Source organism: Ammospiza nelsoni, chromosome 13 (genome assembly GCF_027579445.1).
Source record: "Ammospiza nelsoni isolate bAmmNel1 chromosome 13, bAmmNel1.pri, whole genome shotgun sequence".
NCBI lineage: Eukaryota > Metazoa > Chordata > Aves > Passeriformes > Passerellidae > Ammospiza > Ammospiza nelsoni.
Genome location: NC_080645.1, coordinates 12,994,421 through 13,012,229, shown reverse-complemented (window position 1 = coordinate 13,012,229; position 17,809 = coordinate 12,994,421). Strand labels below are relative to the sequence as shown.

General features: G+C 42.0%; 1 protein-coding gene across 1 annotated transcript; it reads right to left on the bottom strand.

The window, feature by feature from the left end:
* Positions 1–1,278: 1,278 nt before the first annotated feature.
* On the bottom strand, positions 1,279–13,530 carry LOC132079210 (galanin receptor type 1-like). Its single transcript, XM_059481693.1, has 3 exons — positions 12,823–13,530; positions 11,905–11,970; positions 1,279–1,596 (listed from the first exon to the last, which is right to left on the bottom strand). Exons 1-3 carry the CDS (start codon positions 13,528–13,530, stop codon positions 1,279–1,281), a joined length of 1,092 nt encoding a protein of 363 aa, XP_059337676.1.
* Positions 13,531–17,809: the final 4,279 nt, after the last annotated feature.

Sequence of the window (17,809 nt, the reverse complement as noted above, 5' to 3'; positions counted from 1 at the left end):
CCCAAAGATAGGCAGTGACTTTATCCTGTTGCACTTGTGCTCTGTTCATATTGCACATCTAGGAGGCTCATAAAGGAAGTTACAAACTGCAATAAAATTATTTAATACAATAGCTCCCAAGTTTTAGAAATATAGTGAGAGTGATCCATTTGGAGACTGGAAACCCATTCATTGCATGGACAGCATGTAATTTGTAGTTTAACTTCTGTAACACACATTTTTACAGTCTATGAAAAGTGCAGTCTGGATTGCAGCACACAGAAATACTGAATTAGACAACACAGTGAAATAATGAAATTCTTTCAGCCATTGTTACAAGCAATGAACTTGGTACAATGACCTTATCTTTTGTTGCTAGGGCACTGTTGATCACAGCAATTTGTCAAAAAGCCCAAGCAAACAAACAAAAAACCCAAACAAACCCTCACCACAAATTTCAGGCATTTATATACTAAAGTGACTAATAAAAAGCCACTTGGGTCAATAGATTCAAGAGAACACTATTTACCAACAAAACCTTTTGTAGACAGTACTTTCAAACAAAGCCACAGTTTTTTAAGCATATATTGAGAAATACCACTGTTGTATTGTTGCTCACCAAGGGACAGTTGCTGGAGCCAGTGATTAACAGCAGTAATTACACACAGGAGCACACAGACACTCACTCTGGGGTGTATAAGCTGATACAGAGCCACCAAATGCAGACAGCCACACCACTGGCACATCATGTGAAAGGTGTAATTGCCCAATAGGTAAATGCTACAGCAAAGCCTTCAAGGGGGTATAGAGACCCTACCCCCAGTAGTGAGCTAAATGTGTATGCAGCTCACACATGGTCAAATTGGTTGAAGAAACAGACATCCAAAGACTTTAGTTTGACTTCTCCCAAACTGCTCTCTGAATGTTGCATCACTCATTGTTCACATCTCAATGATTGTCTACAGATGTAATTAACTGTTCTCTTCTTGTCTGTACACATTCTGCTTTCTGTGTAAATCTTACTTTAGGTCCTATGGTTATAACTCAACTTCATTTGGGCTCTATCTTATGGGCATTCAGATAATTCTGTTGCACTTAGCCCAGTGTCTAGCAAGGTACAAGGCTCTGTCACATGTCATCACAGTGAGAGGGAAATATGTCTCCTACCACTCCAGTAGCCTGACAAAGTGCACACTTTTGCAGACTCCACCGGTCCCTGGAGTGCACCTGCATGCATGTTCTCCCCACACAGAACCCTCTTCCCTCCTCTTCCTCCTGAAAGGTATTTGTGAGCCCAGCTTACACGTTTGTGGTGGAGTGGGTGGTGGAGAAGTTCTCCATGCGCACTCTGGCCGGTTTCTCAGCGGCCACGGGCCGCAGGAGGAGCTTGCAGGTGAAGACTTGGCGGCAGGCCTTGTGGAAATTCTCCGAGAGGAAAGCGTAAAGGATGGGGTTGATGCAGGAGTTCCCGTAGGCCAGGCAGTGAGAGATGATGCGGAAGGTGAAGGAGATGTTGTTCAGGGGAAAGTGCCCAAACTCTGCCCACATGGTGATGATGTGGTGTGGCAGCCAGGAGAGCAGGAACACAGCAACCACCAGGAGCACCGTCTGTGCCGTCTGGAGAAGAGAAGATCGTGTATTAAATGGTCACGGTAAGCAAGCGAGCCTGTGGGATGAGTGGGTTTGCTTTCCTGTCAGGCAACACTGACAACTGCCAGGTGGGCAAATCGTGACAGTATGAAAAAGGATGCTAAAAACTCTGATAAACTTGGATTGATTTGTTTTAGCTCAAGCAAATAACTGTAGACACTTGAGGTAGTGCCCATAAAACTTCAGACAGTTCAAAGCTGCAGCAGTGTGTTACAAGGAAGAGTGGAAATAATAGTTCCTAACACTTAGAGGGTGAGGAACACTGAGGCTATGGAAAATAACTGCAGGGGAAAACTACTTCCAAGTAAGCATGCCACTGAGAGGAGTAACAAAGGCTGGCCTGAGGTGAAAGGTTTTTCCAGTATCTTCCCTATTACAGAAGAAACTCAGAAAACCAATGCATAGAGGATTTTTTTGTTTTAAATACACAGTGCTCATTGACATATTCCCAGCTGGGTGATGACCTGAGGGAGGCTCCCTGTGCCTGTGAGATCCCAGCCTGTGCTGCCTGGGTTGGAGGTGTGTCCCTGCAGAGCCTGCTCCCCGCTTAGCTGGCCAGCATCTGACACAGTCTGTCATTTGTAAGTTCCAAAGCTTGACCTGAGGTATAATTTTCCTGAAAACAGTGGTCTTTGAAATCTCCATACAAAATGAAGGTAAACAGTGACTGTAAATAAAATTAAGCTGTAACTCACTTCAACTTTCTTTCTGTAAGACCCTGAGGCCTGTGGGAGCAGGACTGCACTTTCCAAGTTTAGGAAAGCTGGTAGTGTTGCTTTTCTCTTACTTTCTGCTTCTAGAACACCCAGGGAATGCCTGGCAAGTCTCAGAGATTACTGACTTGGGGGCCCTAAGATCCTTTCCTGATATTTTTGTAGGGCTAAGTCTACCTGACTTAAAGAAATTTCAAAAATAAAAATGGTAATGCAAGGTGAGCAATTGTTTTGTATTTAAACCCTCAGTTTTGGGGTTCTGTAGCATATGCACAGCTGTGACTTCCCTCCTCTTGCCCCACTTTGTTCTCTGCAGAATCTGCTTTTTATCTTTGGTATTTATGTTTCTCATTTCTATATTGTCATTTTAATAAATGTAACAACTTGCAAATGTGCAGATTATATCCTTCCCCTCAGGAAAATTGTTGTACAAGTAGCAGAAAAGCAATGGAGAAAAATTAAAATTAAAATCAGGTTTCATTTCAGTTCAAGATTTACAGCCTTACTAGTCTAGGTCAATGTTTCTGTCAATAATTCCCTTGCATGATTTCAAGTGAATAGTGTAAAGTTCCTTTCCTAGAAAAGGGATGATTTTCTAGTGAACAGAAATTTGTTTAGTCAGTGGTTATCATGGTGACATTTAGTTAAACCCATTAACCTCTCTAAGGAAGATGTTATTACTTTAGATCAAGACTACAATACAAGTAAAAAAAAGGGATTTCTGTCAAATGGGTCTCTCAAATAAGGTTCTATTAACTTTGAAAGGCAATAACCTGTAGGTTCATTGTGTACCTGGCATACTCCAGGGGCTTCCTTGTTTCACCTACCAGAATGCTGTCAGACAGCTGAGCTAACAAAGCTCCCCTAAGAGTGAACAAACTACCCTGCCAAGTGTCCTCAAACCAACCATGCTGGGGGGCAGATGATGTCCTTAAAAATAGACTGGAATGATAAGGAGTTGATGACACTGAAGGACACAGACCTAGTGGTCTTGTGGGGTCTGGCTCACCCACTGTGGTATGATGGGTACCAAAGAAATGATTAATAAACAGGTCCCATCATTAGCTTTCACCAGCAATAATGGTGCTACTTTACCCTCTAGCAATGTTAAGTAGCTTAGGCTTGTTACCCAGGCAACCTTTCACAGCATCCATCTGCCTAAATTAGGGGGCTACAAGCACTGAAATATGCTTTTGAATAAGGCTTATATACCTAGCTTTCCCCCCTTTTATTGTGAAATAACAAACCGTGCATTTAACTTAGGGCTGAGTATTACACAATGGGTTTGCAGTTGCTATGTAATAGCACAGAGCTGTTTCTGGGGTCCAGCTTTTTGGGATTTTGCAGATGGAAAACACAGACAATACTAGAGCACTCACACGTGATTCATGACTCAAGAAACTGGTTTTGGAAATGGAACTTCTGTCAGTTTTTTCAAGTTAGGGAATATGTAGTTAAGACAGAGGAAACTGAAACAAAACACTGTTTGGATTTTAGTGTGGTAACTTTGCTGTAGCTTAAAGTACTGTTACTGTAGACTGTGACCAGCTGTGGAGGACTGATCCAAATAGTTTGTGTACTGTTTGAGCTTCTTCCATGAGCTGTGACAGTTTGCATGCTTACTGCATTACTGTTGATCAAACTGTCCCCACTTAATGCAAACCTTCTGGCTTGACTCTGAAATTTTGGTGGGTCCATAATAGAGCGTACAATGGCCATTACTGGCCACCTCAGTCTCTCTTACTTCTCCTAGAAATCTTTCAAGCATCTCCAGGATATTCCTTACAGTGTATTTGTTGTACAGGCAAAGTAAGTGCATTGAAGCTGTACAGTGAATCAATAGCATGGTGACGAAGACAAGGAGATATTTTTGCATGTCAGATAATTCAATGAACTTCTGTTATTCCTCCCTTTCCCCCTGTCCATTTCTGTCATGTGCAGATTGTGTTGAATTTACTTGCTTATTCATTTGTTATCTTTGTAGGTCATCTGCCTCTCATTTATGCTTTCCAGCATTTCTTTTTCTGTTTTACCCTTTTATTACTTTTACCCTGGCCCTGGACAAGCTATTTCTTGCTTTTAGCCTTCCCTCATCCTTCAAAAAGCATTGGAAAATGTATTTAAAAACATTTTGGGTGAGATACCTCATTCAGGAGGATGATGAAGTCTTTAACATTTAATTGTGTTTAGAGCTGTTGTCCTTGATAAGCTTTTAATGAAGTTTCTTGCTTCAACTTGTCAGGCATCTTGTCAAGGGCAAAATTAAGATTGCCTTTAATGAATCAAATGCTTCAAGTATTCCATGGATTTACATATTTTAGGAAGAACCACCTGAATGTTAGATTAATAAACATTCCCAAAATTAAAATATAAAGTGGACAGAACAGTCTAGAGGGGTAGAGGGCTTGTCACTTCCCTAATTTAGTCCCAGTGGGAGACAGCCCAGGTGCACATCATTTTTCAGAGCTGATCAGACCATCCATTTCTACTGTGTACCTCAGCCACACAGAAATGTGAAAGAACATTCAATTAGGTTTTTATTAAACAGTACTGGCTCGCAGACAAACTGGGCTTCATTAGTGAGACAACTGCTGTTTCCTGAATATGGTTCCTGAGATTATTTTTCCTCCTTTTCTTCTTCCATAATTCTAAATGAAGAAGCATAAAGAAGTCTATCCCAGTTCTTCCACACTGTCTTATTAGCAAATTAAAAATGACTCTTCCTTTATTACTGCTTTGTGGGAGGATGTCTGATTATGTCATTTACTGACAAATCTTTTATTCTGATATGCTCATCTCTAACTTGTAGATTCTTCTCCTTAAAGTTTGAGACAATTGGTGCACATTTTTACTGCCCCATACTTCATTATGGTGAACTACAGAGTGACAGACTTCACTGTAACTTGTCATTTACTGTAGTGAAGACTTGGAAAATATGTAGTGACCCACAGTGCCTTAAGCTTTTGTTTTTAGATACTGCAGGGACCAAGTGTCAGTGACCAGAAAAGACATGTGGCTTAGTGCAATATACCACTGTACTGCTGGAGGAGCTTACCAACCTCTGAGGAAGAGAATTTCTGTGGCTTTACATTCAGGGATACCAATGGAGAACATCCCTTTGCTCAGAGTCCGTCCGTGAGTCAGCGTGCAAAGTGAAATCTGCCACTTCCTTCACTCCTGGTGCCACGTTCTTGTTTGCTTTGTTGGCAAATCTGACTTGCCCTGGTGGATTTGCAAACATTCTTTTCATTTTTGCACATAGAATTCTAACAGAAAGGTCCCAAGCACACTCTGATCTCCAGAAACATGCCCATAGCTTAATGATAAATGCAAAATGTTTAGAATATGGCATACTTATTCTTGAGTAACTTAGATGTTGGATAGCAGCTGTCTCTACTTCAGAGCACACACATCTCTTAATTACTACTGAAGCACTTCTCATTGCTCTTTGGTCTTTTTTTTATTACACTTGAGTCTAATTCTACTCTTCAGTGATCTGAAAACCACACTGACAGTATTCTTTTTTATTGTTCTGTCTTCTTTCTTGGAGCCAGAGATGGCAGCTGAATGCCATGAAGAAGAGGAGGGACTGAAGTAAATATATTTTCAGATGTTATCAGCTCATTTTGATTACTTGCTTTATGTGCTAAGAGGGACTCTTCATTTCCCAGCAGCTCGCTTGCACTGTTCCAGCTGCTCATCTGCACATCTCTCATTCTGGGATTATGCCACTAATATCCTCTGTTGGTGCCCTTGAAATTTATTCACTTTCTATTCATAAATGTGTATGAGCATTGTGATATTTCTATTACCTCCTAATTGGTAATGATGTTCTTAATTCCTGCTGCCCTGGGCTCCTGTTAATCAAATGATGTGCAGGATGACACTTCTGAATTATATTCTTCTGCTCGATGGATCCCAGGATCTTCCATGTTCCTTTGCTGTATTTTCTGTTGTTCAAATACCAAGGCCTTGAACAACACGTTCATTGTCTACATGAAAACCTTCAATTTGCATGGACAATAGCCAAATAATTCATTTAGCATACAGAGCATTTGTTTAGTACACAGCATTTGTTTAGTACACAACTTTCATCTGCCTCTCTTGGCCAAGATGTTCAGGAATACCCATCTACCTTGAAGGAATTCTGTATCTTTTACCTCAGGCTCTTGTATGACCTTCAAAGTGCAGCACACCAGGGAGTGTCCCAAATAAACTCCGTGTGTCTTTGTGTTTACTTAGCTCTGGAAGCAATGAACAGCTGATTTGCTGACCCACCAGGCAGGCGCGGCTCACCTTTCAGTTGTAGCTAACCAATAGAAAAGGAAGATTTGTTATCTTGAAGTGGCTCATTTGGTCTGTTAATTGAAGCTTTTGGCCTCAAGGTCCCACAACTCCTACTATCCTATCAAGGGAGCTTGCGAAATTGCTGTGAAATTCACATCCCCAGACACATTCTTAAACTTGGAAAAGAATTTCCGATTGTTCAGTTTGCAAAACTTGTTATTTGTTCTTTAAAGATGCACAATACAGAACTGAGTAAACACTGAGGAACGCTGGTGTGCTCCAGAGGCCAGTAAAACACAACAGGGCCCTGCTAGACCTTAGTCTGCATTAATTTCCATCATTAAATCATCTTATTTAAGGCAGATGTAAGATCAGAGTTCCTGGGGCTGGGCTCTTATGAAACATTTTGCAACACTGTCAGACAGGGATTGTTAACTTTCTTTGGAGCCAAATTACAGACTTGCTGTACTCTGAGTAGCTGAGAAAAGAGGTGACAGAACTGAAATACACTTTATTGTCAAAGAGGGGTGCACAGAATTTCTTAGCATGTGGTCTTGCTGGCTGGCCTCAAAAAACAATTATCCAAAACTTCAAAGGAGAATCCTGCAGCATCTCACCATCTGATTTTCAAGGCTGGCAAACTTGTACAGCTAGTATGGCATTAAATGGGGAAGCAGGCAGCCATGTCTCTCTTCTGCAGGCACAGTCTTAGCTCATCATGCAGAATTTCAGCCTAGGCATGCAAAAAATTCTAAACATCTTCCTTGCTCTAATGCAGAGATGGTACAAATGGAAAAGCACTTTAAATTGAGCATGTCCAACAATTGACGTGTAGATGGCAAAGTTATATAAAGATTTCAAAGTGGGAATCTGAATTAAAGGTCAAATTCTCCTGATAATGGAATGTGAAGCCAGGATGCAGCAAACTTTGTGCTAGGGAAATTTTTGCAAAGTTTCATGTCTGCATAAATTGAAAGGTTGCTGTAGTTTGAACATAACCATCCTGTAAGTTAAAAGCTTAAAGATCACAACCCAAGCACAAAACCTTTTAGGCTTTTTTTTCTTTTTTTTTTCTTTTTTTTTTTTTTTTTTTTTTTTTCTATATGTGCCTCTATGGCATTTGTAGGATTCTGCTAAAGACAAACTTGTTCTTTTCAGCAGGTGTTTGAACACTGACTTGGAGAGGGTGACAGCTGTCAGAGCTCTCTGGATTATTCATAAACGGGACCTATTCAAACAAAATCTGTTTGTAACTGACTTTACAATAGTGGGTCTAAAAACTGCCCATGAACAGTCTGTTCTGAAAACCAGCTGAAAGAGCTTTCTTAGGCTGTCCTTTTAGCCTCTACATACCTTCAAATAACAGACCTTGAGTATGATGTTGTGGCAAATGGGACAGTGACAGACAGTAGAAAGATCACCAGTAATGAAAGAGAAGGGAAAAGTGACTTTACAAACATTGTACAGGAAATAAAACCCACACTGAAAGCCCAGCTATGTCTTGTTGCACTGTGGTCTGGGAGACAAGAGCTGGGTCTCAGATCCTGGTGAAAGGAAGCCTGGAGACTTTGTTTAGAGAAGATGCTTCATATAGCAGTGGGTACTTATTGACAAGATCCCCTTGAGAGGAAATGAGGTGGCAGTGCCACTCTGTAGGTGCATGTGTCAGAATTCCCCTTAACTGTGGATAGCCAAACCCCTGGCACTGATTGAACTTTAGCTGGGTTTTGTTTCCATACTGTGATAACAGACGGAGTTATCACACACTTGTCTGTTCATGTAGCTCTGGGGGCCCTGGGCAGCAGGCGCTGCTCTGCTGGGAGCAGCAGCAAACACCAGGGAAGGGAGCACAGCTGGAGGGAGCACAGCTGGAGGGAGCAGCAACACACACCAGGGAGGGAAGGGAGCACAGCTGGAGAGAGCACAGCTGGAGGGAGCAGGCAGCACACACCAGGGATGGAAGGGAGCACAGCTGGAGGGAGCAGGCAGCACACACCAGCGAGGGCAGGGAGCACAGCTGGAAGGAACAGGTACTAGGAACCATGCTGTGTCACAAAAAGGCAGAAAGGCGTAGAGGATCCAGCAAGAGACTACTTGGAAAAACAAATTCCTAATACTGTAGTTCATTACATTTTGTTTCCTGTTTTCATAGATTTGATTTATTTAATAAAAAATGTTTATAAATTTTTTTTTCATTTTTAAAGATATAGATACAAATTAATGGTACAGTGTGACCTTAAAGGGGGAGGTTGAGCTACAGTATCAAGTACCTGGACTCCAGTAATATGCTTCACATATTTAGAGTAATTTAAATCCAGCATTATTTTGCTTTCTTTGCTGCAGCAGTGCAGCTAGGAAAATCATGCATGTGCTTGCACAACACTGGGACCGTTCATTTGGCCATGCCATTGTCATCTCTTTAGAAATCACCTTAGGTCTGGATCCAGCAGAGTCCCACTTGTTCTGTAAATGTTTGTCTTATTGAGGTTCACATGCTGTTTCCAGATTTCCAGGGTGTACTAATAGCAGACAAAATACCAGCTCCTCTATGACCTTTCTGGTGGCTTTACCTTGGATTTGTCCCAGTAATGCTTCTTACTGTGTGCTATGGCTCAAACAATGCGAGTAAGAATGATGTCTCTTCTGCCTGTTATCAGTGTTATAGGATCTGGGGGTGGGGAGGGACTGGTATTACACCAAGACTCCAGCAAGGTCAATGAAAGGTAAAGATCCTGAAATAAGTCTTGACATTTAAAAAAAATCTTACCCAGTAAAACTATTTTTTCAGAAGCAGCTTATAATGGTGAATAATAGCAGTGTGTTTCCAGTCAGCATGTGGAATGCTGCTTATGGCAAGACCATTCCCTGAGCTCTATGTCATTTGCTTTCTTTCTAAACTATGTTTTGTGTTAAGTGTTCAGTCTTGAAGAGAGTTCTTATAGCTTCTGAAATGCTGAGTGACAGAGCAAACTGTTTGCAGTGGTAATGTTGGCAACTGTTTCACTGGAAAATCTTGTTCAACAAGGACTCTGAGTCAGCAATTTGATTCTTTTGAGACCTTAACTCATGTATGGAGCCCAGATGAGCATTGGGATATTTGAACAAAAAATTGTTTGCTAAATTTGCTATTTTACTGTTTAAAAACAAAACAACTCTAAACCCACAAACCAAACCAAACCCAAAGGGGAAAGCCCAAAAAGAGCAAACCCACACCCCAATCTCTTGGGAGTAGAGGGAGGATGTAGCTCAAATGCTCTGTTTTCTTGAAATTACAGGAATGAAGTAGGAACTGCATGGTCATAATTTCAGACTATCCTCTTTTTTATGAATATGACATCTTGTTTTCCTTATCAGTTTGATGAAGATGCACACTGTGAATTAACAGATGTGACTCAGACAATTTTATCACCTCATGTGGGGAGACTTGGTTGTTGTGCTACACTTTCTCTCATAGCTCAAGGCAATCAGGGTTTAACCACTGAAGTCACACATATTTCAGAACAAACTCAATGTTCTGTACGTCCTAAATTAACCTTCCAAATGTGGATCAAGATTCATTTGTCAAACATTTATCAGCTAGATAAACAAAAGCTCTTCACTTAATCCCTGATGAGGTTTATGAATTAAACCCAAGCACAACTACCTTCACAAATGGACCAACTAAGTACATATGAAGGAAGCTGGAGTAACAGAACTGACAGCCATCTGTGTTCTTAAGAAGATATGCTTTAAGAAACTGGCTCTCAATCTTGTGTTTCAAGTATGTTTTGAACGAATATACAAGACTTGAGTGTGTCTGCAACCAACTCAAGGAAGTCTCCCTGAGAAATACTGAATAGTGTTTGCAACAAAAAACCCCTTTAAGTAAGTACACTAAAGAAGATGTTTGACATGCAGGAAGGCTAGATGCACAATTTCTACCCAGACAGGGCTGGAAGAAGACACATTGTGAAGGATGATATGTGTGTGTGTAGAGGCATGTATTTAATTTTTCTTCTATCTGAAAGGATCACCTATTTAACTAGGTCTGACTGTGCTATATGGAACAAGATTTGCTGTTGGGTGTTTCATAATAATGGCCAGGGAAATACTTAAGGGCAGGGAGGAAAAAGTGCTGCACCACTAACTTGTTTGAACTGCTAAAATCAAAGGGTATTTTTTTTAATTGATCCTCTTGGCAATATCTAATAACTAAACTTGAGATTGAAGAAACTGTAGTGCTGTTTTTTCATCTAACTCTATAGAGCAAATCTGAAAATGACACAAGTAGATACATTGTCATAAATGAAATTCTTAACTTCTTTACAGGAAAGTAACAGTAGTAATTTTCAACTGTTGGTAGTATTCTCTGAAAAATTAGCAACAAAATAGGTAGTGTGCCATTCATACATAAGTAAGGAAATTCTGGAGGGAAATTTAAACCAATCAGTTTAGGGATTTTTTGGTAATTTTGAGACCTAAAGCAATTTTTCAAACTTGTGAAATGATTCTATGTGGAATGACAGTGCTTCTTAGCACGTTGATGCATTTTACATTATCAAAATTGTCAACACACCTTGGTTGCCTTTTCTCATAGTAGCTGTTAAACACACAAAACTCTGACTGTGCTTTCTCTTTGTAGTCTGCACTATTGATCCAGAAATTGTACTCCTGGTTTTGACATTGTAATTCACAGTTTATCTGCTGCAGCATCAGCATTTATGAAAAAATCAGGACTACCTTGTTCTTCAAGGTAGTCTCTGTTCCATCTAGGTTTGGTGGTGCTCCTGCAGCAGGCAATGCACAGCAGCTCATTGCTGCATAATGTGTTGCCTTAGAAAAGGTGGTGAAAAGAATGCTTATCAGAACCTAGTGGAAACAGAAAACATGCTCAAAACATTCTGAGAGGTAAAGGGTAAGTAATACCTGTCTAATAAATATTGTTTGTGGTGTATTATAACTTGGACAGTTATTGTTATGAGATAATATTGCAAATACCAGTTGAATTCTGTCCTTACAGACAGTGTAAGTGCAAGAATTATGAAGACCAATTATGAATTGGTCCTCATAAGTATATTGCAAACAAAACTGAGTGTATGCTAGTGAATGTAATGAACCAATAGAAATTAATACAACCTACAGTTAAATCTGGTTAAGATTTATAGGCAAAAGGACTGGCAGAAACTGTAAAGGCTCTAAATCAGCTGGAATCAGCACAGAGCAGGCTGATTACCTTATAAACCTGGCATATGTATTATATTATAGTCAACATACAGATCAAACCAAAGATATTTACCTTCTTCTTTGATCTCTCTGACTTCTTGGAAATGTTCTTTACTTTCGTATGGAGGTGGTATAAAACCTTGGGAGGAAAAAAGGAGCAATATATTGAACGGGAAATTGAAATTTGTGTATTAATATTTGAACTCTTCATACAAGCACCAAAAAATTGAAGTAATTGTTTCAACATGACTTCAAAGATGAATTTGATGTCTCAGGCTTTGAATTCTAAGCTCTCCAATTTCTCTTTCAAGAAACAAGGTTTAGAAAGAGCATTAAACCTGCTAGGGTTTCAATAGTTCAGCATATATCAAGAGCTCAGCTGGCACTAAGCTGAAATCCACAGGAGTTTTCAGATGGACTGTGAATTTTATATTGAGCCTCAGATTGTCTTCATTTATTCCCTAGGCTGATGATGCTCATGGGCAGAGAGCAGCTGCCAGTCCTGTGCCCTGGTGGGGCTGTCCTGTCACTCCTGGAGGCAGCACAAAATGCAGTGGGTCACCCTCCAAAGGGAGGGTTGTAAGGAGTGTTGGAGCATTCTACGCAATTCTCAATTAACAACATCTAGCTTTTTGAAACCTGATTACAGCACAGCAATAACCTGGAATTGTTTATCCCTTCACAGGTTTTCCTCTTGCCAGTAGCAAACATTTGTTATTTAGAAAGAACAAAATGAAAAATATGAAAAAGAGCAAGAGCCTTTAGGGGGTTTGGGTGACAGGCTTGGTGTCATCTTGGTAGTTTTAATCCTTTTTGTAGGCTGGCGAAATTTCATTCTCTGTTTTCCTTCCCTTCCCCCACCTCAAAAAGGTATTCTGTACCAGGAGAGGATATGGAAAGGGTTGGCTGTGTAGCTGTGTACACATACAAGCCACCAAGAGTCTGGGATCTTTCCCTCCATTTAAGCATTGATCCCATCCCTGGCACCCACCTTGGCATAGCAGCAGGTGATGAGCAGCAGGGGCAGGAGGTATCCCACCAGCAGGATGGTGATCTTGTACATCTGCTTGGCTGTGGAGCCGTTTGCCCAGTGCTCCCAGCAGAAAGAGCTGTTGGGTGCCTGCTGGTGGCCACTCATGAGGGCCTGGTGCTGGGCCACGGGGATGGCGATGAGGAGGGACAGCAGCCAGATGGCGGCCACGCCGAGGGCAGCGTTGCGCCTGCTGCGGATGCAGGGCGAGCGTTTGGCGTGCACCACAGCGATGTACCTGTCCACCGACATGGCCACCAGGGTGAAGATGCTGACCAGCATCGTTGCCATGGCCGAGTAGTGAACCCACTTGCAGAAGAAGGCACCGAAGATCCACTCTGGCAGGGAGTAGATGGTGGCCTGGAAGGGGACGCAGAAGAGCAGGAAGGAGAAGTCTGCAATACTTAAGTTGAGGATGAAGATGTTGGTGGCGCTGCGTGACGGGCGGCCCCCAGGACGGAGACGCCCCAGAACAACCAACACTAACGTGTTTCCCACCATTCCCAGGAGAAAAATCAACCCAAAAAGCACGGGGACAATCACCACCTCCGGGCCGCCCCTGGTCACTCCGGCCCAGCACATTGGGGCCTCTGTTTGGTTGGTCTCAAGGCTGCACTTGCTGATGTTGGCTCCAAAGGAAAGCACAAAGCTGTATTCCTGCTCCTCCATGGAGCCAGGCAAGGGGCAGTCACTGGAGCCCTGACTTATGACAGGTGTTGTTTCATGGGGTGGCCAGAGATGAACTTTTGTCTTTTCCAATGCTGTGTCTTTCCTTTGAGGAGTAATTTTCTTCAGATGATTCTTCCGAGTTCTCTCTGTCTCTCATGCAGTTTATTCCAGGGACTGGCAAAAAAAAAGAGCTGAGGAATTTGTGTCATCCAAGAGGTGACATCCAGGTTTAGCAGTTGGTGCTGGTGTGGCAGAGAAAGTCTGTGTCAGAGGAGCAGAGGATGAGGCTGCCCCGGGAGCTTGGAGCAGCAGCGGAGCAGCAGCAACTCGGCTTCCACATGCTCCTCCTCTTCTGCTTCCCTCCCACACTGCTGCATCTGTGGCTGTCACACCTGCTTTCCCAGCTCCACCCTGAGCTGTGGCACAGAGAACAAATGCTGTCTGTGACCTGAGCCCTTCAGAAAACAACCCCTGGCCAGCTTTGTCCCCATGCATTACTGCTCTCGAGGGGGAAAAGCAAACCGTTCTCATCCAAAGGGATGGATAAGCAGCAGCTGCTGAACAATAGTGTGTGCAGTTCTGTGAGGGGCAGCACTGTTACTGGCTGTATAAGACAAAAAAAACACTAAAACCACTTTATTTTAATCAACAGAGAATGATTTTAGTTGCTTATTTGTTTCACAGTATTCAATGCTCCCATTAGAGCATAAAGCCATCTGAATAGTTGTGTTTCCAACACAAAAAGCTGGGAGACCTTTAGATTCAGCCCTGGGTCCTGCCACTGCTGGGATATCTGCCCAAATTCCCAAGTGCCTGAATATTCGTGGACCTTGTTGATATAGCTTTGAAGGCATTTTGGGTTCAGCCCAGTAGTGCCAACAGCATCTGCACTGGAAAAGGAAATGTTCCATCTTAGTAGCTGTGAGCAGCTGTAATATTCCCTGACAGGGAAGAGAGTTAAGTTTGGGTTTTTTAAAACAGTTTTGTTTAAGATTTTTGGCTCAGTTAGTGTGGTTATAATGCTTACTTATAGAAACAACACGTATGTTTTGGAAGGTAATAAGCAGGTTAGTTCTAATGGTTTCTTTCCTCACAATTCAGGCAGTGAGGAGGGAACAAAGTTTAGGCAAACATTAACAGTACCTGCACACAGTGATTTATGGGTGCAGCACAGCTGCCGGCTAAGGAGAGTACCCACCTCTGTTTTCAGTGGTTACAGCTCCAGGCACTTGGTCAGAGTGGGGCACCACTGGCTCTTGTGAGTGGGAGGGTTTGACTGGGGGAGCCCCTTAATGCTAGGAACCAAGTTCAGGAACTGAGACTTGCTCTGCCTTGTGATTTTTTCTTGTTCAGAGGCGACAGTGATGCCTTCTGTAACCTGCTCTGATTACACCCTTAAATATGCTTAAAACTGATCTGGAGCTCAATCCCTTATTTCCCTCAGAGCTTTTGGTAGTTACAGGGTCATGCCAGGTAGGGAAGGATGTCTGAGCCACAGTGGAAGAAATCATCTCCCCTTGTCATGGGCAGATCATCGTGGCTGGACCTGACACCACCTGCAGCTCCACAGCCTGGCTGCCTCAATGGCCCAGGACCTCAGACACCTCTCAGTCTTCCAGTTCTCGAATATTTTGTGTGTTTGCCGGGATCTCTGCGAGCTGTGGGGCTGTGCTGCAGCCCGAGTGCCATCTGCTGACACTTTGCCTCCTTTGCTGCCTTCAGACATTGTCAGCTCAGTACTCACTTCTGTCTGCTGTGGTTCTCTCTCGTCCTTATGCACTCCCACCCCCCACCCCCTTAAATCATCAAACTTAAACATGTTTTCCTTTTTCCTTTTGTGATATGTGACCACTCTAAGGTTACTTCTTGTCATATTACTCATATGCTACATGTAGCATTTTAGAAAAGGCTATTGAAAGTGATTTCAATGGCTATCTTTGTATTTTTGATGCTTGGGGTTTTTGTGGATTTGTTTTTTCCCCTTTTCTTTAGTGGACAGTTGTACCAGAAAGAATTATTTAAAAAGAACCTGTAACAGTCATAGCAAATGAGAACATGCATTTAAATCTTTTAGTGGGTTTGGGAAAAATAATAAAAGAATGTGTGGTTCCTGCTGCAGGGGATTTGAGACAATGCATGCAGGAATTGAAGAACTGCTTGTATGTGTCACCTGCAAAACAAACAGAGTTTTGCAGATCTGAAAGATGTCATGGCATGCTAAGCAGAATATGGGCAGAGAATAGAACAGTTTTGGCAATGAGGAGGGACAGATCATAGAATTGTTCAGATTTGTTAAAAAAATAAAATTCAACAATTACCTAAATTCTTACAGAAGGAACATTCCAGTTCTGTGAAAATGTTATAACTGGGGCAGGGGGAAGAAAGGTGAATATTCTGGATAGAAAATGGCAGTCACCTGCTGAATTAGACATCCAGAAGGCTAAACTATGTGCAGGAACTCAGCTTGTTTTCATTAGGGAACCGAGATGCTACAAATCTGATTTCAAATGGAGCTTGGCTGGTGTAGAAGTACACCAGGCTGGCCTGACACACAAGGAAGCAATTCCCAGTGTTAATTTACATGCTTTGCTGAAAATTTATCCTGAACATATGTTTACCATGGCAGTCAAAAGTTTCACAAATATAAATATTCCTTCTTCTCTTTCTTTCATTGTGCCACTTCTCCACTGCTTTAAATCATGTGGATTTGACAGTGAGAAATCTCCTGCCCCTGTATTTAGAATTGCCAATCTAAATACACTCAGAAGGGAATTACCATGCCAAGACAAAGCACTTGCCATAAGACCTGTTCATTAGTCCAGCAAGCAGAAGATCAAGTCTTGAATAAGTACAGGAGCATAAATAGCAAGTGAACCTGTAGTGTCTGATTTGCTGGGAACACTCACATTATGTGTGGTATTTAAAAATTCAGAGTGTTTCATTTGGAAATCAGAAACAATTAATGCCCTGTGGATTGAGCTGCATGAAATATCTCAGCTGTAAAAATTCTGCTGTTCTTTAGAAACTCTGTTGCTTCTTAGAGGAAGACAACAAATATTTAAACATGAGCGGGAGGATGTAGCAAAAGGACACTGAATAATCTCTGTGAGAGGAAATAAAACTGTAGAAGTCTGACAGCTATCATTGATGATCAAGATCAAGATTGAACTGGAAGCCAGATGCTGTTGCTGTTGTCTGAGTTGAGTTGGGCTAAGAGCATTGGATTTTCATCCCTGGCTAATGCCTAAACAGGCATTAGGTGTGTCTTTTTGAGAGAGGATAGCACTGGACATCTCTGAACAAATTTGCAATCCCAGAGTAAGGAGAAGAGTCAACCCTAAGAATAAGGGTAGGGGGAAAAACCTAAAAGATTAAATAGTAGTATTTAAATGGTAACATTTTTAGCTTGTCTAGGTACAAACTAATTTGTCCATTTTCTGATTGCTAATGGGTGCTTCAGCTCCTAATTGCACTGAATATCAGGTATGTTGCAAACCACTCCTGTTTTGATAGTCATGGTTCAGCTTTTTGATACTTGTGCATTAGCTCTCTAAGCCTCTTGACTCTGGAGTGGAAGGAGGGCACTGAAGCATAACAGCAGGAAAGAACCTTACTGTCACATTTTTCTCTCTCTCTGGAGAATGTGGGTTACATCTCAGATTCAGACCCATTTAAAGAAAAACAAACATCCAGATCAAAAGCCTTTTTGTGGCTTTATATTCAGCAGCTCTTGGTGCTTTTTGAAAGGCTGATTCAGGCTGAAAAGCCCTTTAGGCTGACTAATGAGCTACCTGGATGCGACTGGCAAACAAGCAGGGGTAGGTCAGAAATCTTTTCTCTTGGCTCACACCAACCCTTTCCAGTTATGATCCCGAGTGGAAGGGGAAGGGGCAGTGGCCATTCCTCTCAGAGTACGACCCCAAGAGGAGGTCCTGTTGACTGTTCTGCATATTTGCCCCCAAAAATGAGAGCCCAGATTCAATTCCTTTCCAACTCCACAGAATCCTTTTCCAGAGCTGCATCTGAAAGCTCCTGAAGGCACTGGAACCTTCATCCCTCTAGAAGTCACTTGTCCACCAGGCCCCAGCCCAGCTGTACAGGGCAGCCTTGCTCATGGAGGAACTATGATGAAAATAAATAAATTCTTTGCCTTTTATGAGCTGTAACCTTTGAGTCTCTTCAGTGAAGGATCAAAATTGAACTTACGTACCTCACTCTGGCCATTAAATCCTCACATGACTTTTCTGTGTCCTCCTTACTGGACAGGTAGCTGGATACA